This window comes from Podarcis filfolensis (assembly GCF_964270895.1).
Source record: "Podarcis filfolensis genome assembly, chromosome: 4".
NCBI lineage: Eukaryota > Metazoa > Chordata > Lepidosauria > Squamata > Lacertidae > Podarcis > Podarcis filfolensis.
The window spans coordinates 96,422,898-96,447,088 of NC_139607.1; the positions used below are offsets into that span (position 1 = coordinate 96,422,898).

Genomic DNA, 24,191 nt, shown 5'->3' on the forward strand with positions numbered 1-24,191 from the left:
AAGTCACCGGATGCATAAAGACTTGCTCCTTTTGGAGCGAAACATTGTCTAGACCAGTGGTTCTCAACCTGTGGGTCCCCAGATGTTGTTGGACTACAACTCCCATTATCCCTGACCACTTGTCATGCTGGCTAGGAATGATGGGAGTTGTAGTCCAACAACGTCTGGGGACCCACAGGTTGAGAAACACTGGTCTAGACCCATTAGATTGTTGAAACTTTACTTGCAGAACTTGCTTCAAAAACAGAATGATAGAATCAAAGATACATCCAAATAATTCCATACAATATCTTTTTTGTGTGCTAATTATTTTTTAATTGATTTTCCATAATTTCATCTTGTGCAAGTCAAACACAGGCCCATCTTCTTAGAAATAAAAGAAACCTATAATCAGAGCTGGCTAACAAAGCTCTCTCTCACACGGGCTCCATTTTGCCTGCATTTCAGCCCCTTAGGCTATGCAGCATCTTAGGTTATGGGTAGCATCTCACTCCCACAGAGCCTGAGAGCAAAGACTTAGCCAGCACCCTTCCAAGATAGCACATTTGCAACCGAATACCTTTGCCACCTGATCTAAAGTTAAACACTCACATGTTAGCTAGCAGGCAACAGTTAATTATCAACTCAGAGACCACTTAGTATACTCCAGTGGAATTTCCCCACATTAAAACCTTCAGGGATACACATCTAGGCATTTCCTCCTTTCGGTGTCAATTAAACAACCGACACTGTTCAGCATAACGGTGTGTACAAATAGAAAGCTACTGAAGCCATTCTATTTCTTAGCCGTTCTTTTGATTTCCCGCTTCTCACTCAAGCTCTCGCCCTTCCCCTCAGAAATGAATTCCAACCCTGGACAGACGTCAAGCCGGTGAAAGCCATCAAGGTCAAGCCCCAGTACAAGTTTCCGGAGGGGAAGATGAACCACAAAACGAGTTACAGCACCCAGTTCACTGTCGAAGGGGCAAAGCCTGGCCCTTCGGATAACAAATTCCTCGAGCATCGGAGGATACGGAGCCTGTACAGCGAACCCTACAAGGAAATCACAAAGGTAAGGGAGACGGGAGACGGGCAGTACGGCTCCTCTGTGGGACACTTCCCCGCCGAAACAAAACATTTATTTCATACTTTTGTATGCTGCTTCCTCGCACGCTGGCTGGGGCTGATGGGAGTTGGAGTCCAGCGTCATCTGGAGGGGGGGAGGTTCTCCCTCCCTGCTCTGTGGCAAATTTGGAGAGGGGGGAGTCTCTGCGGGGTCAGCAGGATCCACCACTCCCCTACGCATCCCACCCACATCCCGTCCAGTTGGTTGGCTAGTTCAGAAGATCTCACCTCCATGGACGGCTCTGTGATTTGACTTTAGTTTCATTTTGACCCATAAACCAGATTCGACAGAGACTAGGAACCATCAGATCAATCTCCAGCTGTTGCAAAAGCTACAGGGCTTGGGGGTTTTGTTTTGTTTTCAGGGCCTATAGTAACCCCTAGTATCTCTGTGTGCCCTCGTTTGTTCACTACAAATCTATACATGATCTGATGTAAGCCAGGGTCCCCCAACCTGCGGCCCATGGGCCAGAAGCAACCCACAGAGGCCGTTTAACCGGCCCCCGAGCCACCCCTAAACCAAGCTGCCCTCTTGGCAAGTCACCGCGCGCTGCACTAAACCGGCACAGCGCGGCATGGGGACTCTCTTCCACTGCTCTGGAAATCGCTTCTTCTGCGCATGCCCAGATGCCGGAAATCGCATCTGCGCATGTCCGCAGTGCCGGAAATTGCTTCTGCGCATGCCCAGACACCGAAAATCGCTTCTGCGCAGGTGCAATTTTCAGCATTTGGGCATGTGCAAAACTGAATCCAGCACTGCAGACATAAAGGTAAAGGTACCCCTGACCGTTAGGTCCAGTCGTGGCCGACTCTGGGGTTGCGGCGCCACTCTGGGTGGCTCCCAATCAAGTGTTAAAAACAGTACAGCGTTAAATATTAAAAGCTTCCCTAAACAGGGCTGCCTTAAGATGTCTTCTGAATGTCAGGTAGTTGTTTATCTCTTTGACATCTGGTGGGAGGGAGTTCCACAGGGAGGGAGCCACCACCGAGAAGGCCCTCTGTCTGGTTCCCTGTAACCTCACTTCTCGCAGTGAGGGAACCGCCAGAAGGCCCTCGGAGCTGGACCTCAGTGTCTGGACTGAACGATGGGGATGGAGGTGCTCTTTCAGGTATACAGGACCGAGGCCGTTTAGGGCTTTAAAGGTCAACACCAACACTTTGAATCGTGCTCAGAAACGTACTGGGAGCCAATGCAGATGTCCAGCTGGTCGACCACGACTGACTGGTTGATCCCCAGGAAGGTTGCAGGAGGTAGATCTCTGTTTTTCTAAAGAGTCTTTTTTTAAAAAAAAAAAAACTCCTTCGCTTAACCACCATCACCTTAAGGAATCCGCAACCTTTAAAACTGGCCTGGGTCCGTTTTTTTTCTTGAATTTCTGCCAGCTGGACACAGCAGTCTAATTCACCGTAGTGCGAGCATTGCCTCAGCCTTTCCCCACCTAAACAGGGGGTTTCAAATACCCAGCTCAGGCAGGGAATAAATCATTTTCCTTTCTCTTCTGCCACATAGTGGTACCTTGGTTCTCAAACTTAATCCGTTCCGGAAGTCCGTTCCAAAACCAAAGCGTTCCAAAACCAAGGCGCGCTTTCCCATAGAAAATAATGCAAAATGGATTAATTTGTGCCGGACTTTTAAAAACAACCCCTGACACAGCAGTTTGACATGGATTTTGCTATCTAACGAGACCACTGACCTATAAAATGAAAGCAATAAACCATGTACTGCAGCCACACAATCAATCAGCAGCTGAACTGGGTTCCACAGAGTTCCACAAAGAACCTGCAGAAACAAAAAAGCTGACTTTTTCCATTTCCCCCTAAAGAAGGCTCAACATTTCTACCTGCCCCTCTGAAAAAGGTCAACAACTTTGACTTCCCTCCCCCTCCCTAAAAAAAAAGCTCAACAACTTTTTGCCAGTTTTTTTTATTCTGTGAGTAGATCGCGGTTTCATGGGAGCTGGACGTCTCTGCTCTACGGCATGTTCAGAAACCGCCTTCTTGACCGTTGGACCCAGTCTTGGTCTCATCCACTCAATCTGCCAGAGCCTGTCTTCACATGCAGGGGGAACCCGTAACTCCCTGAGGGTTTGAGACCCCATCAGCTGCACTTGCCTGGTTTAGCTGACCAGTCGAAGCCATTCCTAGGGTGTGGCCGCTGTTGCCTCCTGACAGCATATAATAATAATAATAATAATAATAATAATAATAATAATAATAATAATAATAAATTATTTATACCCCACCCTCCCCGGCCAGAGCCAGGCTCAGAGTGGCTAACACCATTAAAATCACAGTAAAAACTTAATAGGGGTGTTACGTACTGAGTTGAATAGGATCCAAAAGGCAGCAGTCTGATTGGTCCTAGAACAATAGGATTCAGAATGCAGCAGTCTGATTGGTCCTAGAACAATAGGATTCAGAATGCAGCAGTCTGATTGGTCCACAGAGCCACCCAATCCAGCTCCAGGTGGAAGTGAACCCGCAACCTGATTGGCCTACAGGTGAATCCCGGAATTAGCCAATCACGTGGGGCCCATTGTGTAAATAATGTATATAAAGCAGACATTCTGGGGGAACTTCCATTCCTCCTCACCACTATGAGCTGAATAAAGAGCATGAAATCCACTCTCGACTCCGAGTATGTTTCAAGGGGAAAAAGAGAGGGGCCAGGGAAACCAATTTAAAATGCAGTCTCATTTTAAAGTAGCCGATAAATCAAGACCATAAGGGGAGGGAAACAGAAGGGTCAGACCGAGTCCAAACCAAAGGCCAGGCAGAATAGTTCTGTCTTGCAGGCCCTGTAGAAAGATGTCAAGTCCCGCAGGGCCCTGGTCGCTTGTGACAGAGCGTTCCACCAAGTCGGGGCCAGTGCTGAAAAGGCCCTGGCCCTAGTTGAGACCAACCTAACCACCTTGCAACCTGGGACCTCCAAAGTGTTGTCATTTGTGGACCTTAAGGTCCTCCGTGGAGCCGCAGGTGAGAGCTGAGCGCTGGGTGGCCACCAAAGCTGGACAAACTACCCCAGAAGGAGCGCAGCATGTCCCTACCAGAGGTACTAACTGTCCCCTAATGCTCCATAGAGTGGTACCTTGGTTTACGAACTTAATCCATTCCAGAAGTCTGTTCTTAAACCAAAGCGTTCTTAAACCAAGGCACGCTTTCCCATAGCACCGGGGGACTCAATTTACACTCAACAGGAAGCGGAACATGTTCTGCTTCCAAGGCAAAGTTCACAAACCAAACACCTACTTGCGGGTTTGCAGCGTTCTTAATCCAAGTTGTTCATCAACTAAGCTGTTCTTAAACCAAGGTACCACTGTATATCAGATAGAGGTACAAGGCACATCAACCCCAATGGTGGTGCACACACAAAGAGGGTTTTATGCTTCTAAGGACAGATTAGTTCACCAGTCAGCTTAAAGCAGGCATAGGCCAACTCGCCCTCCAGATGTTTCGGGACTACAACTCCCATCATCCGTGGCTAACAGGACCGGTGGTCAGGGATGATGGGAGTTGTAGTCCCTAAACATCTGGAGGGCTGAGTTGGCCTGTGCCTGGCTTAAAGGCCTTGATGCTGGCCTTTCGATGAAACCTTTGCCACCGTTCGGCAACGCCTCTCTAAATTCGCTTTTCTCCTCCCTCCCCCTCACCTCTCCTTGTGTGTTGTGTGTGTTGTTTCTCTTTTGTGCCGGCGGCGGCTTGCCGGTTGCACCCGCCCAGGTGGAGAAGCCGAGCCCTCAGCCTTCTAAGCCAAAAAAGACGACCACAAGCCATAAACCCCTGAAAAAGGCCAAAGATAAGCAGATGGTTTCGAGCCGGTCGTCTAAGAAAAAGAGCGCCGAGGGGCCCAGCACAACAAACGCCGAGGAAAAGGAGAAGAGTAAAGAGATGAACAATAAATTGGCCGAGGCGAAAGAGTAAATTTCACTGCTCTTACTTGCTTTCTCTTTCTCTCTCTCTCTCTTTCTCTCGTTTTCTACCCCCTCCTTTTATTTTCTTTATTTTTTCTTTTTTTAAAATAAAGGCCACAAAATTAATTAGAGGCTTCTAATCTGCCTGTGTTCCAATTGTATTAGAAGCTTTTTATCTTTGATTTCAAAGGCGGATTAGAAAGCCTCCTTTTTGCCGGGGGGGGGGGGCGTTGTTTGGCTGCCTAGCGTAATAGGAGGCAGGGAAGTGCACAGCAGATTAGTTTTCAATCTGTGTACATCAGAGATTTAGGGGGGAGATAGAATAGGAGAGTGGCTGGAAGACAGGTCTTCTCGTCCAGCTTTCGCCCCGGAGAAACAAGTTGGCTTGGTTTTTTGGGGCATCAAAAATCCTGCCAAACCTGTTGGACCCGGGGGCAAGAATGAGGCAAAAGGAGTGTGTGTGTATTCACACACTGAAAGAAGAATCCCATTTGGACCACTTCCAGCTCCCTTAAAAACAAATACTAGTCTCTGCCCGAGTGCCCCTTTCTTATGCCTTAGCCTATAAAGCTCAATTCATACCACTAAGAGAGGGTGTAAAATAAATATTGGTTCGTGTGTAAAAAAAATAATCTATCTGGTAGCCCTCCCGAACCTCCTTGAGGTGTTTTTTGAAAGTCAATGAGACATTTGCATTTCTGTGGGGGTGAATGGGACCGTCTTGTCCCTCCTAAGCAATTTGGAAAGGGGACAGAATCAGCCCCTTAATTTTTGAGGACTGATGCAAAACCCGTGACCTAGAATTTGAGGGCCCACTCCTTCCCACCCACCATGCCTTAGGAGAACGTGGCGCTTGCTGTGATGTCACAGCATTCTGTATTTCCTAGCCCTGCCTCGGCCAATCAGGGTGGAGAGCGTCTCATGTAGTGATGTCACTAGGAGAAAGTTCTACTAAGCTTGACAGAAGGAAAGAAGGGGGAGGAACCATGCAATTCCCATTAACCTCGTTTCTTTGGACATCTGCAGCCTGCACCGTGCGAGGTTTTGAAAACTGTAATGGCGACGTTAAATGTCTCCCAGAGGAAATACTGTTTTTCGGCTTACAAGTCCACGTAGCTCTGAGGTTCAGGGGTAGAAAACCTTGCACAAGTACCGTATTTTTTTGCTCTATAAGACTCACTTTTTCCCTCCTAAAAAGTAAAGGGAAATGTGTGTGCGTCTTATGGAGCGAATGCAGGCTGCGCAGCTATCCCAGAAGCCAGAACAGCAAGAGGGATTGCTGCTTTCACTGTGCAGCGATCCCTCTTGCTGTTCTGGCTTCTGAGATTCAGAATATTTTTTTTCTTGTTTTCCTCCTCCAGAAACTAGGTGCGTCTTGTGGTCTGGTGCGTCTTATAGAGCGAAAAATACGGTAGATCAGAAACCAGAAAATAAAAAGGGAATGGTTTGGTTTCCAGAATATAAAAAAAGACCCAGGGATTTCTGTGATCAGTCTAAACGGTATGGCCAGAACCCTGCTGATTTCAGATTATGGCACATAGAAAGCTGCATTCTACCATGCCCTCAGTCTACCTTGCTCAGCATTCCCTACACTGGCTGGCAGCAACTCCCCAGGTTTCAGAGGTCTCTCCTAGCCCTACCTGAGCTCACATGTTGGGACCGGTTGTCCTCAGCAGAGGTTGGTTTCATACATTGCCAACAGCAGAGAAGTCTCTTCATTTCCACCCCATGCTGAAAATAACATGAAATTTCAAGATCTCCACTTGGCAGCCATGTACACCAACGTCATGATTTGCCCAACATTTTCGCCTCCGAAAAAGGGCAGATCAAGCGTTGTGTGTGTCACATGTATGCTATGTCAGATATCCACGCAGGTGTGATGTGAGAGACTGTATAAACCTGGAGTCTGCCGAGGACAGTCGGCGCCAGCAGATGACCTTGTGATGATGTCACGCAACTGACGATGGTGTCATGCAAGTGTCAGCTGATCGCTTCTGAACCACCATTACAAATTTGAAGAATACTAGTTAGTATCTCTCCAGGTGAGTTCTGAAAATACAGGGTAGGTTCATCAAAGGCCTTGGGGGCTTTCTTGTGTCAAAGACAAAACAGTTTTTAGTTTGTTTTTCTGGTTCCTCCAATGTACAAGTGAGAACATCACCGCAAGCGACTGGAAAAATAATAATTCACTGCCCAGAGAAGCAGCCGTTGGGTTTAATTGCTCTTTGGCCCTAAATTGCCAATTAGTTTTTAAAAGAACGTTAACAAAACAGGAAGGGCGATTGGGATGGATCAAAAGGGCAAATTTCCAGGTCCACAGTTGCTATGGAGATGTTCAAGAAAAGCTTCCACCACCACCACCCTACCCCATGAATCTTTGTTAGTATTATTATTTATAGAGCGCAAGATTTGCAGAATGTAAATTTTTGAGGTAGTTGAGAAAGAAGCAGAAATACTGTCTTTGCCGCAGAACCAGGTTAGGGGAAAAACAGATCTCGGGCTGCAGACCTAACCATGTCTGCCCAGAAGTCAGGCCTATTGAATTCAGCCGGGCTTACTCCTGTGTAAGTGGAGGTTTTAGGATTGCAGCCTCAGAGGCTGGGGTGGGGTGGGGGAGAGGGTGGGGTGAGCTGTATGATAACTGGGTAGCAAATGTTTGTGGGCTTGGCTTTGACTCCTGAACTGAATGCAAAAACCGTACTGTATTTGTGTGTGACGTGTTCTATTAAGGCTTGCTCCCGAATGCTTTCGGCTATAGAGTATGTGTAACAAAATTCTGTGGTGTATCTCCAAGTGTAGCTATATTAGAACTTGTAAAGTATGAAGTGTAGCCAGGTTTGTGTGTTGTGGGTTGTTGGGTGGGGGGGTTCGGGTTGGTCGTCGGTCGGGGGCAAGTTCTTATACCTCCAGTGCTTTGGAGAAATGCAGGAATATCCATCAGGAAGCGTAGAAATATAATCGCAAATGTGTGATGCATTAAAAAGGAAAAAAAAATTCTCAACAAAGATACATGCATCGTGGAGAGCTTCATTGATTGATCCATAATACTCATTTGCTATTCAGAATGCTTTTTAAAAAAGGGAAAGGGGAAAAAAAAAACATCTGCATGGACATTGCTTGATTATACAAATTTGCAGCTCTGAAAAGATGCTACTTCATTCTGCGACAGCATCTCATCTACATGCTCCATGAGAGCCCTGCAGCAAAAAGTTGGGCCATGATCCAGGGGGTAGATCTCTGTTTTTCTAAAGAGTTTTTTTTTTTAACTCCTTCGCTTAACCACCATCACCCTAAGGAATCCGCAACCTTTAAAACTGGCCTGGGTCCATTTTTTTTCTTGAATTTCTGCCAGCTGGACACAGCAGTCTAATTCACCGTAGTGCGAGCATTGCATCAGCCTTTCCCCAGCTAAACAGGGGGTTTCAAATACCCAGCTCAAGCAGGGAATAAATCCTTTTCCTTTCTCTTCTGCCATACAGTGGTGCTTTGGTTCTCAAACTTAATCTGTTCCGGAAGTCCGTTCCAAAACCAAAGCGTTCCAAAACCAAGGCACGCTTTCCCATAGAAAATAATGCAAAATGGATTAATTTGTGCCGGACTTTTAAAAACAACCCCTGACACAGCAATTTGACATGGATTTTACTAACGAGACCACTGACCCATAAAATGAAAGCAACAAACAGTGTACTGCGGTCACAACAATCAATCAGTCAGTAGCTGAACTGGGTTCCACACAGTCACAAAAACAAAACAAAGAAGTCGCAAAAACAAAAACGCAAAATAAATAGCAGAAACAGACCTCAGCGTAACACTCAAAACAGAAGGGTGGCACTCAAATCGGAGCACGTTCGGCTTCTGGAAAAAGTTCGCAAACCGGAACATCTACTTCCGTGTTTGCAGGGTTTGGGTTCCAAGTTGTTTGAGGACCAAGGCGTTTGAGAACCAAGGCACCACTGTATTTGGAAATTTGGAGTGACAGATATTTATTTGGGTGGACGGGAACAGGGAATGGATTTGGATAGTGGAGGGAGAAGGTGCTACATTTGATCTTTGAAGCACTGTCAGTTGATACACAGAGCAAAGGGTAGCCATAGAAAAATGTTATACTACCGGTATGCTATCTCCAGTCCTGGGCAGAACTGGGATATGATTCAGCCTGGCTCAGGCAGCCGAACGAGGCAGGAGACCAGGAGCTTCCTTCGCAGGCTGAATAGCATCTTAGGTGTCCGTGCATGTGCACTTTTCACCAGGACAGTGGTGCAGGAGGAAAAACGTGGCCCTGCCTCTCCCTTCACAATCTGAATCCTGACCTCCCCTCCTCACTGAGATGGCTGTTTAAAGAACAAAAACCACACACACTTAAGGAAAAATCACACACCTCAAATCTTTGCCAGTCTGATGCTAGAGCTGATTTGAGAACTGTCCGGTTAGCAAAGGTTGATCTAATTCAGCGTTTCCTGCAGGGTTCAGACTACAATTCCCAACATCCCTTGCTAGCTAGGGGCGATGGGAGTTGTAGTCCGAAAAACAGCTGGAGACCCAAGTTTGGGAAAGACTAGTGCGTGGAACCCTGGACCTGCCAGATGTCTCCAAACTACAACTCCCATCAGCTTTAGCAAGCATAGCCAATGACCAGGGGTGGTGGGAGTTGTAGTTCAACATCTGGAGGGCCAAAGGTTGGCCAGAACTGAACTAATGCATTTTTCTTTGATCCAAAGCCCCATTGAGCATAACTGGGCAGCTTAAATGCTCACCTGCCCTCTTAGAGGATGCTAAGATGCCCCTACCGGTCCATGGGGAGACTGCAGTCTAATGAAACAAGGAGGTGTGTTTTGTTTTGTTTTTGTATTTAAAAAATCCTCGTGGGTCATGGAGGGTGCAAGAGGCCTTTAGTGACTTATCTTTTCTCTGGTTAACACCCAAGTGTCTCTTTTAAGACCGACATATTGCAGCAGCAGCTCCTGAAATCTCCTGTGGTCTTGGATGCAAAACACGATTTAGTTTCATTCCGCCATTCAGGTTTTCCTTCCGAACTGTGTCTCAGCAAACTTCTGTAACTCCCTCATTCTTTGCATTCCTTTGACAAATATTTGCTTGCTGGCTTCCCTTCCTGTTTTTCCCCCTTCCTTTTGAATATTCCTGCGATTTCTCGTCTGCTTGTTTGATCACCTCCTTCCTTGTACTGTTATATCCTCTTTTTTGCTTGAGACGGTGCTTAAAGTCCTCTTCACGGCTTGTTGACACCCCCACTCACCTTGGCTTTGCAAAAAAAAACTGAAATAAATTCCACAACCACACGCTTTGCTCATCTGCGGTGTTTCTGTTGGGGGGTATTGTGTGATCTTTTCACAAGCTCATCCATGCTCATGATTCTGCGAGGCAGACCCAAGTTGTCTTAAGAGATATTTTGTGGTCTCGATTCTGCTGCATTATCACCAAGAGGGGGAAGGAAATTGTCTCCCTAAACTGTGCTAAGAGTTCACTGTCTCAGTACTGCCTTCAGTTTTGCTGTTAGTATAATCACAGCCAGACCGATATTAATGTATAGCCAATAGATTGTGGTGTGTTTGTTCAAATAGAGGGTCACTTTTTTCTTCTTCTTCCTGGACAACGATAAATAAATGCTGAACACAAACGCCCACTTCCTTGATTTTTTTGTTTTTACCCTCCGAATTGAGTAAGCCAAAGAGGTTTTCTTTTTTGACGGTAAGTCCCACAAGAGACCTTAGTTTCATCCAGGAGAAATCGTGAGAACAATGCACTGCAAAGTTTGGTTCTCTTTCAAGCTTGAGCTGATTGATCGATTAGGAATAATAATAATAATAATAATAATAATAATAATAATAATAATAATAATAATTGGAGGAGGGGGGAAGTAAGGATGAAGGCAAAGGTTTGCCTCAGTTTGCATTTAAAAATGAGCCTACGCAATTCACACTTTGCAAAACTGCACAGCCACCTTTTCAATCATGCGCTTCTCTGAATGTTGCAGTACATTTCTCTAGCCAAGTAATGTGCACAAACAGGCAAATATTACTATGGTAAAGAAGGTGGTGTGCATTAAAATATATATATTAGTGACAATAGCATACCAAAAAAGCACTCTGTTAGGATAAACTGTTTTGCAAAAATGTGAATATTAGGCAAAATTGCATATATAAATGTGTTTGGGGTGGAAGGGGAGGATGCACCAAAATGCTGGTGAATTTTCATGAAGGTGTGTGTGTGTGTTGCATCTTAAACACACATTTTATTGGCCGGAGAAGTATAGCAGGTTATTGGTGCAAATCCCAGCAGCTATGCCGCAAATCATGGGAAACTATTTTAATTGCATTGATGAACTGGCTGATGGCTTCTACTGTTCGATATAGGTTTTCAAAGGCATAAAACTATCAAATCCACACATATAAATGAAAAACACAAGCCCCCAGTGTCAGCAAACAGGCTCTAGTGCTTTCTTGAAAGGGTTCATCATTCAGCTACTACAGTAGGTATCTCTTTACTGACAGCAGCGAGACTGGAACTCGGAACCTTTTTGTGTAGGAACAAGCAAAGGTGCCTGGGATCACGGCCTTTTGAGTTTGCCTTGGTGCTTATGGATGTTGCGCTTCACAAAACCTCTTCTTCATTTCCTTGAATGGAAGGAAACTGAGATGGCACATAATATTACGTAGGGTAAGGCAGCCTCCCTCATAGGCCATCTTGTAATGAATGCAGTTGTCACAGGAACAGCTTGTCCAACTAAACCCAACCATTAAAGGTAAAGGGACCCCTGACCATTAGGTCTAGTCGTGGCCAACTCTGGGATTGCGCGCTCATCTTGCTTTATTGGCCAAGGGAGCTGGCGTACAGCTTCCGGGTCATGTGGCCAGCATGACTAAGCCACTTCTGTCGAACCAGAGAAGCGCATGGAAACGCCATTTACCTTCCCTCCAGAGTGGTACCTATTTATCTACTTGCACTTTGACGTGCTTTCGAACTGCTAGTTTGGCAGGAGCAGGGACTGAACAACGGGAGCTCACCTCGCCGCGGGGATTTGAACCACCGACCTTCTGATCGGCAAGTCCTAGGCTCTGTGGTTTAACTGACAGCGCCACCCGCATCCCAAACCCAAACCTTAGGAAGCAGTTAATGTGAACAGCAGGATAAACTCTTGAATGCATTTTCTGAGAACTCTTTGCTTATGGGAACGTTATCTGCCGAAGTCCCTGCCACACGCTTTCACCAGAGACAAAGGGAGAAAATGGCGGATGTTTGATTGGGATTCCACCCGATGCGATCGCGTGGGAAGAAATTTCTTTGTGTTGCGACATTGCCCCACCACAAAAGCTGCTCTTAAAAACACCCGACAACTGTTTTTTTTGATGTTACACATGTGACAAGAAGCTCCCGTTTTGTGTGGAGGCTCACACAATCCTGTTTTTAAATGTGGGTGCATATTGTGACCATCGGAGGATGGTTTTATTAAACATTTTGCTTCATGGTGTGGCTGTCAAGGGCATAGCAATGTGATGTGTCGGGTTTCAAAGATGGCATGTCTTGGGCTGAACCCTGGAGTCTTCTTTCAAATTCCGTCCGCAAACACATGAAAAGATGCCAAACTCTAATACCTCCACTCAGTGGAACACAGGGGTACGCATATCCCTAAACATTTTGTGAATCTTTGTACTTTTGTCCATTTACTGTATTTGTTTTTCCCGATTTGAAGTATAAAATGGTGATTTTCTTGAGTCAAAATGAGAGTATCCCTAAACATTTTTTTAAGAAAAAAATCACTGCCTTCACTCAACATTGAAAATCCTCTAATAATTTCAAATTGGACAATCTATCTTTTTATATTCCAAACTAATGTTTGGACTTCCAATATGTGGCTTTGCACAACTGAAGTATTTTAAGACGTTTCCCCACTCCTCTCCTCCCAAATCCATTTTTATTGGACCCAATTCTACTCAGCCTATAAGACAGTATAGTTTTCCAGCACTGTTGCCGGGTAGATCTCCCCTCACGGCTCATTCCCCTTTCTAGAAACATGGGACAGAGTGTCCTTCTAGGACTGAGGAGGTGCGGGTTCAAATCCCCTCACAACTAGGGAGAGTTTCTTAGGCGAGATGTATACTGCCCTACCTCACAGGGTTGTTGTGTTGTTGAGATGGGAAATTGCAAGAACTGTGTGGGCTGCTTGGAGTACCTTGGAGGAATATTGGGTTGTAAATGAAATGAAACAAGATAATAATAATAATAATAATAATAATAATAATATATTATTTGTACCCCGCCCATCTGGCTGGGTTTCCCCAGCCACAATGGGCAGCTTCCACAGAGACCAAAATACACTAAAATGTCACACATTAAAAACTTCCCTGAACAGATGTCTTCTGAATGTCAGGCAGTTGTTTATTGCTTTGACATCTGGTGGGAGGGCGTTCCACAAGACGGGCGCCACCACCGAGAAGGCCCTCTGCCTGGTTCCCTGTAGCTTTGCTTCTCGCAATGAGGAAACCACCAGAAGGCCCTCGGCGCTGGACCTCAGTGTCCAGGCAGAACGATGGGGGTGGAGACGCTCCTTCCGGTCTACTGGACCTTTGGGGCCGTTTAGGGCTTTAAAGGTCAACACCAACACTTTGAATTGTGCTCGGAAACGTACTGGGAGCCAATGTAGGTCTTTCAAGACCGGTGTTATGTGGTCTCAGCAGCCGCCCCCAGTCACCAGTCTGGCTGCTGCATTCTAGATTAGTTGTAGTTTCCAGGTCACCTTCAAAGGTAGCCCCACGTAGAGCGCATGGCAGTAGTCCAAGCGGGAGATAACCAGAGCATGCAGCACTCTGGCGAGACAGTCCGTGGGCAGGGAGGGTCTCAGCCTGCGTACCAGGAGGAGGATAAATGCCGTTGTGTCAACCTAAAAATGCAGCTAGGGCCCAGTTCATACATTGTGTAAAGACCGTGTACCCTTTGCCTGCATAGAGCATACTTGCACTGTGTGGTGTGTGAAAAGGAGCATCGGTGTGGCGCTGCAATGTGTGCGACTTCAGGTTCACATCCCATCTCAGCTTTAACCATAGGCACTTGTCAGAGGCTTGCCATACATTTCCAGGTGTAAAAAATGGCATCGGGGAGAATTTTGGCGAAGCGGCAAAATATCAGGGGAAACTTGGATGCGTGGCAACACAGTGGCTCAAATCACTATTTGGGGGATAGGTTTCCTGAAGGAAGCAGAAAGCTCAACAGTTTGTACTTCAAAAAGTTTGGAGGGTTTCCTTAGAAAAAAAACCTCAACGACTTCTTTGCGGGTGTCAGGAATTTTACCTTTTGATATATGACAACTCTAGCCTCTCAACTTTGTCCTGGTACAAGGCTAAAATAAATAATAATAATAATAATTTTTTTATTTATACCCTGCCCTTCCCAGTTCAAAAACCGGGTTCAGGGTGGCTAACAACAATTTTAAAACACTTTAAAACAATTATGAAAGCAGCATAAAGTAAAGTATAAAAGAGTCTGGTGTGAGGTGCTTGAATGAAGGGTGAGATACATGGGGACAAGAAAGGGGTATTGGGTTGCTGTTTTTATTTTTATTAGGTATTTTGAGGTTTTATATCTTGATTTTATTCTGTAAACCACCCTGAGACCCCCAGGTACAGGGCAGTATATAAATTCAATCAATCAGTCAGTCAATAAATAAATAATCAATAAATAAAAATAAAGGATGGACCTTGCCATTAGTGGAATTGGGCGCCTCAGGCAACAGATACTGGAGAGCAGAGAGCAATTGCAACTTGTTGGTGAACAGAGAAGGGCCCTCGGCCACATTGACACCATACATTTAAAGCACCAGATTAAACAGTCCTAGCTTCCTCCAAAGAATTCTGGGAGCTGTAGTTTGTTAAGGGTGCTGAGAGCGGTTAGGACACCTCCCCATTCCACTTGCAGAACTACAGTTCCCAGAATTCCCTGTGAAACGGGACTGATCATTGAACCACCCTGGGAAGGGAATGGGGTCGCCTAACAACTTAATGAACTACTGCTCCCAGAATTCATTGGCGGGGAAACCCTGATGATTGAAAGCGGTAGTCTTAATCTCAAGAGTTGTGGGTTTGAGCCCCACAATGGGCAAAAGATTCCTGCATTGCAGGGGGTTGGATGATATTGTGGGAATGTTCAGGGAGGCAGGAGAGGATATATTGTTTAATGATACCCTTCCTAACTTGCATTAGCAAGTTCTTTATCTTAGCAGACTTTAAACGCACAGCGGTTTGCTTGTTGCAGGCTCATCTGAGCCTCCCTATCTAAGATTCCTGGGAAGATCCCTTCTTGGCCCTCTTAATAAGAATAGGCACAGCAATCTTACTAAAGTCTATATAAAAGTAATTTACTCACATTCATTCAGTTCACAGGTGGATCCCTGAAGGCAGACTTAGGTTACAAAAGTATATATACATGTGGAACTATTTTATAAGGGAGTTAGTCTCAAGTGACTGCCAACAGAATAAAATCAAGAAAAACAAAATGGAGAAGAAGAGCAAAAGATGAACGTGTGCTCCCCTACCCTAAGGTTACCAGATTTTTTTCAGTGAATCCGGGGACACCTTTCAACTTCCTACTAAATTGATGGATTTTGTCAGGGGACTGATTTGTAAATCCAGGGACTGTCCCCAGGAAATGGGGACGTCTGGTAATCTTACCCTACCCAGATTAGGCCATGCCCACATCTAGTCACATGCAGAGGAAGTTTGTCCCAGCTCAGGAGGAAACTGGAAGTTTTCTCCTGGCTGGTACAAAGCATCCCATAGCATGTCCACTCTAGGAACGTTGTACAGTGGTACCTCGGGTTACAGACGCTTCAGGTTACATACGCTTCAGGTTACAGACTCTGCTAACCCAGAAATAGTACCTCAGGTTAAGAATTTTGCTTCAGGATGAGAACAGAAATTGGGCGGCGGCAGCAGCAGGAAGCCCCGTTAGCTAAAGTGGTACCTCAGGTTAAGAACAGTTTCAGGTTAAGAACAGACCTCCAGAACGAATTAAGTTCTTAACCCAAGGTACCACTGTACTTGACTGCTATGTGTTTCACATCCCACAGATATGTGAAACATATGTTCCCTTACGACTCTACGACTCTACAATTCATTTAAATGTACAGTGTGAATTATTATTATTAATAATAATAATAATACCCCGCCCATCTGGCTGGGCTTCCCCAGCCACTCTGGGTGGCTTCCAACAAAATATTAAAATACATCTGGTGGGAGGGCATTCCACAGGGCGGGTGCCACTACTGAGAAGGCCCTCTGCCTGGTTCCCTGTAGCTTTGCTTCTCGCAGTGAGGAAACTGCCAGAAGGCCCTCGGCCCTGGACCTCAGCGTCTGGGCAGAATGATGGGGGTGGAGACGCTCCTTCAGGTATACTGGGCCGAGGCTGTTTAGGCCTTTCAAGATCAGCCTCAACACTTTGACTTGTGCTCGGAAACATACTGGGAGCCAATGGAGGTCTTTCAAGACTGGTTTTATGTGGTCTTGGCAGCCGCTCCCAGTCACCAGTCAAGCTGCCACATTCTGGATTAGTTGTAGTTTCCGCCTGCTGCCCACAGATGGACACGGTCCCATTCCCAGTGTTGAAATAAGATTCAGCTGTCAGCCAGCCCAGCTCCTGCACATGAAATGGGCTGGTTTAGCCATTTTGTTCTTTGCCTCAGGCCGCAAAACATCTTCTAGCCTGTCACTGGAGACGAAAGCATCTCAACTGTCCTGGACAAAGCCTGATTTCGACAAACACCACAAAATGTTTGAAGGAAAAGCTCAAATGAAACGAGCAAATGGAATAAATCCATGCTTCATGAGGGCTCGCTTTTATTTAGAGGAAGGCTGGAAACCATTTTGCTTCTGAGTGCCGAACTAAAAGCAGGGGAACGAAGTAACCAGAGCTATTGGGGGGAAATCTCCACTTGCACTGAATTTGGAAAAACTGCAAAAGGAGTTTTTTGCCACCACAGCAGTCAGCAAGGATGGGGAAGAGATTTGGTTCGGATTGCATTTTGATGCATACTTACCTAATCTGTACTTCCTGAAACAATTAGCAAACCTTAACACAGGTCGCCGTTGACATCCACACTTCTCTGAATTTTGCAATGCAGTTCAGCAACCAAAAAGTGTGTACAAAAAATGTTAGGGGAAATTAAGTGGGGAAATGCATATATGAGACAAAATTGCATACAAAAAATGCATATATTGGGATAAAGAGGAATTAACATGCTGCTGAATATTCATGAGGAGTTGTTCCTTTAATTGCGAACTTAAGCAGAAATATAGTGGACTGAGAAAATGAGAAGTGAAGAAACCATAATTAACAAATTCACCCACCTCTAGCAATCAGCTGTTGTAGGAAGATCAGAGACAGGACCTAGTGTTGATCATCAGCTCTCTTTCTTACCTGGTCCCTAAGAATAAGTTGCATTCTCTACATTAAATTCCCATAAAATAAATGCCTCACACACCCAGATATTCTCTTTGTCTCTCATGCCTACGCAAGCACACACCATAATAAATGTTTTCACGTTCAAGATGCTCTCAAGAACTTAACCCGGTCTCGCCAAGAATTCGGTTCCACAAAATGTCCAACTTGGCTTTGGAAATTGCCACTTAGAGTCCTCTACAGATACTTAAGAAACAAAAGAAAATGCTCCAATCGAAAACAAGAGTTAAGACAACCGATCCCTATGCTATTCATGCAATTCACTTGGATTGTGACCACTGGATCTTTCCGCTTAATGGATGCTGCAAATCTGCTTAGCAAAACCACTAAACCCCACCAGCATTGGGGATGTTCAAAAAATACCATATTCTGGGCTTTTGCAAGAAAATGGGTGACTGCACCTCCTGCTGATTATTTTCCTTCATCTTTTAAGATGGAGACCATGGCACATTGGGGGGGATTAACCCTTCCCTCACACACAGATTTCCCAGCCAATTCACACGATAAACATCTCTAAAACAGGTCCTGGGAGATTAAGATGCCATAAAGACATGCAAAACCATGATAACAACTACAGCGCACACACAGAGATTATTTGTGACACGCAGATGTGAACCAAGTGGATAATTTTGGGGAAAGCTTTGCAAACGAGGGAGAGTCAAAGTATCTAGCCATCTCTGGTCTTTTCTCTCTGTGCAGTCAAGTCTTCACTGTGACCTATCAGAATTTTCCGTACACTGTAGCACATCCTGGCAAATTCATTCTTCATAGATGGCAAAGGGGTTCCTATTTGCCAGCCTCTACCTTTTGGGGGATGCGGGTGGCGCTGTGGGTTAAACCACAGAGCCTAGGACTTGCCGATCAGAAGGTCGGCGGTTCGAATCCCCGCGATGGGGTGAGCTTCCATTGCTCGGTCCCTGCTCCTGCCAACCTAGCAGTTTGAAAGCACATTAAAGTTCAAGTAGATAAATAGTTACCACTCTGGCAGGAAGGTAAATGGTGTTTCCATGCGCTCTGGTTTCGCCAGAAGTGGCTTAGTCATGCTGGCCACATGACCCAGAAGCTGTACGCCGGCTCCCTCGGCCAATAAAGCGAGATGAGCGCTGCAACCCCAGAGTCGGCCATGACTGGACCTAATGGTCAGGGGTTCCTTTACCTTTTGCTTTAAAGGAAAGCAAATGGCCTGGGTGTCATTTTGAATAAACTCCAAAATATGTGGTTGAAATTTCAACATGAGGATGTCGAGGTGCAGCTTGCAAAAGCAGATTAGATATTATCCCCACTTAGGGACTGACTATCATCTACAACAGAGGACAGGCCTCAGACTAGAATATACGTCATCATCCTTTGGATATTGGGCTGTTTAGGAGCCGTATTATCTGAGTTTAAAAAGAAAATGTCCCAAAGAAAAACAACTCTCTCTCTCTCTTTTTGGCTCTTCAATTATTGTCCACCTTTCGGCTACAGCCCCGTAATGAAATAAACACTATCACAAAGCATTATTCATATATAAAATGTGAATCTTCTTCCATATTGCAAGCCTTCAGGGTGCGATATCAAAAGCCAGTTTCAACATGACTCCATTACACAAAGCTGTTAACAGGAGCATAGTTCTAATTTTCTCATTAAGTAGACAGTTTGGGGAGTTGTTTTGCTTTCTATGCAAGTAATAATAATTGGCAAATCCATTAAATAGCCAATATTGGATGGGGGAGGTATTGAACTCACAGAGGCCTCAACATGCCATAAAACCAGCCTAGCCTAGTAGCTCAGGTTTAGGCCAACATTTGAAAGCAGAAACACCCCATGATAGGCTTGCCACATTTCAAGAAGTAAAAATAAATTTAAGAAAGGTTGTTGAGTTTTGGGGAAAAGTTTTGAAAATCCAGACATTTCCCGATTTCCCAAAATTCATTATTGGAATCCCGGACATGTCCAGGAAAATCTGGACGTATGGCAACCCTACCCAATGCATTGTTTTTATCCAACGAAGCCATGCTCAGAGTAGACCCATTGGAGTAATGGACTACAGACTGTGATGTTTATTGATTTCGGTAGCTGCTGCTTCTTTTTTTAAATAATCTTTATTAGTTTTTCAATTAGATACTCCACATACACATATTGTATTACATTTTACATTCATACTTGCTCTTCAGAGATGACTTCCTTCCTTCTTCTGGTTTTTTATATCACATATAATTTTATCGCATTATTTTCTTCTATTTTATCTATTGTTATTCATTTTCCATATTTGTCCATAGTGTATCCATAAACAAATAAGTCCTCATGTTTATACAATTCTTTTTGTCTGTCTGTATTCATTTACCACTACTGTTAGTTATATTAGTTTCCTTATACATTTTGCTTCCTATTATTTTCATTATCCATCACTTTTCTTACATCTTTCCCGTTATGAGGTTTGTTTCCAATTCTGCTGGTTTTACTATTTCATCTTATCTTTCCTATATACAACATAATTTTTTCCCATTCTTTTTGAAATGTTTTCTCGACCTGTTGTCGACTTTTCCCCATTAGTTTGGCTATTTCTGCATATTCCATTACCTACTGCTAGCCCAGGTTTGGACATAGCTGTCAACTTACAGATTTGAAAATAAGGGACTAGCAGCCTTGAAAATAAGGGATCAGCAGCCAAAATAAGGGATCAACAATTACTTTGATAAAACACATATTTTGTTGCATGCAAATGGCTTTAGATACCTATTAGGTCCATAAATTACCATATAGCATATATTCAACACAGAAAAACAGCAACAATTTGTTGTTGACAAAGGACAGCTGGACATAGAAAGGGCCCCATGACCTTCAGTAGCTTATTTAAGGGACATCATCAATAAGGGACAGCAGCGGGACATGGCGCTGGGATAAGGGACTGTCCCGCCAAATAAGGGATGCTTGACAGCTATGGGTTTGGAAACAGCAGCAATTACCAACAGTAGAAGAATGGCGACAGATTTCGGTAGCTTCTTAGCCGGCTGCAACCCAATGACACCTTAGTTGGCTGCCTATGGACCACATTCTGCAGTTCCACGCTACGGAAATGATTGCAAGTTCTGCTGCTTTTTTGTGTGGCAGAATAAGCTTTCGGTCAGTCTTGTGGCATGATGACTTCTTTCTCTTTTTTTGCTTTCAGTGCCTCCATTAAAACAACCGGTGCTACAGACAAGGAACCCATTTCCTTAGGACGGGACAAACTGGTCGAGGTTAAGCCCTTGCCTTCCATTCCTGAGTAAGCAGACGGGACAAGCATGTAGCCTGCATGAAACGTATAAAAGACTTATTTGAATAATAGTACAAAAAATAATAATAATTCGAAAATCAATAAAGTGGTGCTAGAACCTCTGTTGTCTCTGGAATCATTTGCAGAATTGTGTCTGGATTAATTCCATCAAGTTGCTTCCCCAGATGAGAATGGCGAGGGTTCGATTTTGACAACATCTGGAGAGCAAAAAGTAATACAGTGGTACCTTGGGTTACATACGCTTCAGGTTACATACGCTTCAGGTTACACACTCCGCTAACCCAGAAATAGTGCTTCAGGTTAAGAACTTTGCTTCAGGATAAGAACAGAAATCGTGCTCTGGCGGCGTGGCAGCAGCAGGAGGCCCCATTAGCTAAAGTGGTGCTTCAGGTTAAGAACAGTTTTAGGTTAAGAATGGACCTCCGGAACGAATTAAGTGCTTAACCTGAGGTACCACTGTAGTAATAGTAATAGTAATTTATTATTTGTACCCCGCCCATCTGGCTGGGTTTCCCCAGCCACTCTGGGTGGTTTCCAACAAAGATTAAAAATACATTAAAATGTCACACATCAAAAACTTCCCTAAAGAGGGCTGCCTTCAGATGTCTTCTAAAAGTCTGGTAGTTGTTCTTCTCTTTGACATCTGGTGGGAGGGAGTTCCACAGGGCCGGCGCCACCACCAAGAAGGCCCTCTGCCTGGTTCCCAGTAACTTGGCTTCTCACAGTGAGGGAACTGCCAGAAGGCCTTTGGCACTGGACCTCAGTGTCTGGGCAGAACGATGGGGGTGGAGATGCTCCTTCAGGTATACAGGACCGAGGCCATTTAGGGCTTTCAAGGTCAACACCAGCACTTTGAATTGGAAACATACTGGGAGCCAATGTAGGGCTTTCAGGACCAGTGTTATATGGTCTCGGCGGCCGCTCCCAGTCTGCCGTGCTTGTTTTAAAGAGTAAAGCTCCATATCTCTGCTGCTGGAGGGTCTGTGCCTTTACAGGCCAATTACCAGGGACTCCTAGCAGGCTCAGCACTGTAGATCTTGTTTCCAATTGTTTGAAAGGGGAGAAAAATATTTTAGTGGTAAAAGGATAGTTCTCTGGATGGCTAGATCCAGGATCAGGGCAAGTACATCAATGGTTCCTCTTCATCCTGGAGAAGAGTGACTAGTGGGGTGCCACAGGGTTCTGTCTTGGGCCCGGTCTTATTCAACATCTTTATCAACGACTTGGATGATGGACTCAAGGGCATCCTGATCAAATTTGCAGATGACACCAAACTGGGAGGGGTGGCTAACACCCCAGAGGACAGGATCACACTTCAAAACGACCTTGACAGATTAGAGAACTGGGCCAAAACAAACAAGATGAATTTTAACAGGGAGAAATGTAAAGTATTGCACTTGGGCAAAAAAAATGAGAGGCACAAATACAAGATGGGTGACACCTGGCTTGAGAGCACTACATGTGAAAAGGATCTAGGAGTCTTGGTTGACCACAAACTTGACATGAGCCAACAGTGTGACGTGGCAGCTAAAAAGGCCAATGCAATTCTGGGCTGCATCAATAGGAGTATAGCATCTAGATCAAGGGAAGTAATAGTGCCACTGTATTCTGCTCTGGTCAGACCTCACCTGGAGTACTGTGTCCAGTTCTGGGCACCACAGTTCAAGAAGGACACTGACAAACTGGAATGTGTCCAGAGGAGGGCAACCAAAATGGTCAAAGGCCTGGAAACGATGGCTTATGAGGAAGGGCTAAGGGAGCTGGGCATGTTTAGCCTGGAGAAGAGGAGGTTAAGGGGTGATATGATAGCCATGTTCAAATATATAAAAGGATGTCACATAGAGGAGGGAGAAAGGTTGTTTTCTGCTGCTCCAGAGAAGCGGACACGGAGCAATGGATCCAAACTACAAGAAAGAAGATTCCACCTAAACATTAGGAAGAACTTCCTGACAGTAAGAGCTGTTCGACAGTGGAATTTGCTGCCAAGGAGTGTGGTGGAGTCTCCTTCTTTGGAGGTCTTTAAGCAGAGGCTTGACAACCATATGTCAGGAGTGCTCTGATGGTGTTTCCTGCTTGGCAGGGGGTTGGACTCGATGGCCCTTGTGGTCTCTTCCAACTCTATGATTCTATGATTCTATTATTCTACTTTTCAGGAGAGAACCCCAACAGATTTAAAATCGGAAAACATTCAGCAAAGTGAAGAGTGGGAATGTAACCTGTTAGACCTTTAGAATATCCCCTTCTAAGTTGTAGCATTCCCAAAACAAGGAAAGATTGGACTCTGATTAATAGAATACACATGAGGCTTGACCAGCAAGACTCTGGGAGGAGGTCCCCATAATAATTCCTCTCCACCCCTCGGCCCAGGTTGTTTTATTCACAAAAGAACTTTTTACACAGTGTTCATAAGAACCAATCAGATTTCCTCTGAGCATTTCAAAAAAAACCCACGTGGGACAAAGTCAGATCAGAAGAAATCCTGTTAACTACAAAGACTACTCTGAGCATGCATACATAAAGGTAAAGGTAAAGGGACCCCTGACCGTTAGGTCCAGTCACAGACGATTCTGGGGTTGCGGCGCTCATCTCACTTTACTGGCCGAGGGAGCCGGCGTACAGCTTCCGGGTCATGTGGCCAGCAGGACTAAGCCGCTTCTGGCGAACCAGAGCAGCGCACGGAAACGCCGTTTACCTTCCCGCCGGAGCGGTGCCTATTTATCTACTTGCACTTTGACGTGCTTTCAAACTGCTAGGTTGGCAGGAGCAGGGACCGAGCAACGGGAGCTCACCCCGTCGCAGGGATTCGAACCGCCAACCTTCTGATCGGCAAGCCCTAGGCTCTGTGGTTTAACCCACAGCACCATCCGCGTCCTCTGAGAGTAAATAAAACAGGACTAGAGGAATGTTTTTAGGAAACCCGGAGGTCATAAACAAGCAGGAAACAGGAGAGGAAGGATGAGTAGTATTTACCATCTCTTTGTGAACTCTCTTCCTGGCCCTAAGATTAACAAAACTAACAATAGCTACATCAAAGAAGCTACCTGCTATTTTTATGTACTGAGGATGCCTGATGAAGCAACTGGCCTGTGTTTCAGAATGCTTATATGTGCCTGTCAGGTGTAGAGAAATAGGACAGAGACGCAGAAGCGTGGATTGATCAAAAATCATAAAAAATGGCTCAAACCCAGTCAATGCAATGCTTTCATTGCTGACACAAATGGCTTGCTCCATATCTTTTATAATTCCTCATAGCAATCCCACCTGATCACTACACTAAGTTGCTTCCAAAATTCCCCACTTCCCTTAGCATAGAAAGAGACCGCATATTTGGTAACTTGAAAAATGATTTACTTACAAATTCTTCAAAGGTCAGATTCATGTGCTTTTTCACACAGCAGCAAGACAGACAACTTAGTTTCAAAAATGGTTTCTAAATTATCTGTACAGAAACA

At 45.0% G+C, this 24,191-nt stretch overlaps 1 protein-coding gene across 1 annotated transcript in view; it reads left to right on the plus strand.

Moving 5' to 3' along the window:
• Positions 1 to 20,840, plus strand: part of MAP6 (microtubule associated protein 6) — a 64,593-nt gene extending 43,753 nt beyond the window's left edge. The window contains exons 2-4 of the mRNA XM_083609994.1: positions 838 to 1,051; positions 4,825 to 5,021; positions 20,632 to 20,840. Coding sequence (XP_083466120.1) covers positions 838 to 1,051; positions 4,825 to 5,021; positions 20,632 to 20,731 — 511 coding nt within the window. The 3' untranslated portion in view covers positions 20,732 to 20,840. The remainder of the gene's footprint in view (positions 1 to 837; positions 1,052 to 4,824; positions 5,022 to 20,631) is intronic.
• Positions 20,841 to 24,191: the final 3,351 nt, after the last annotated feature.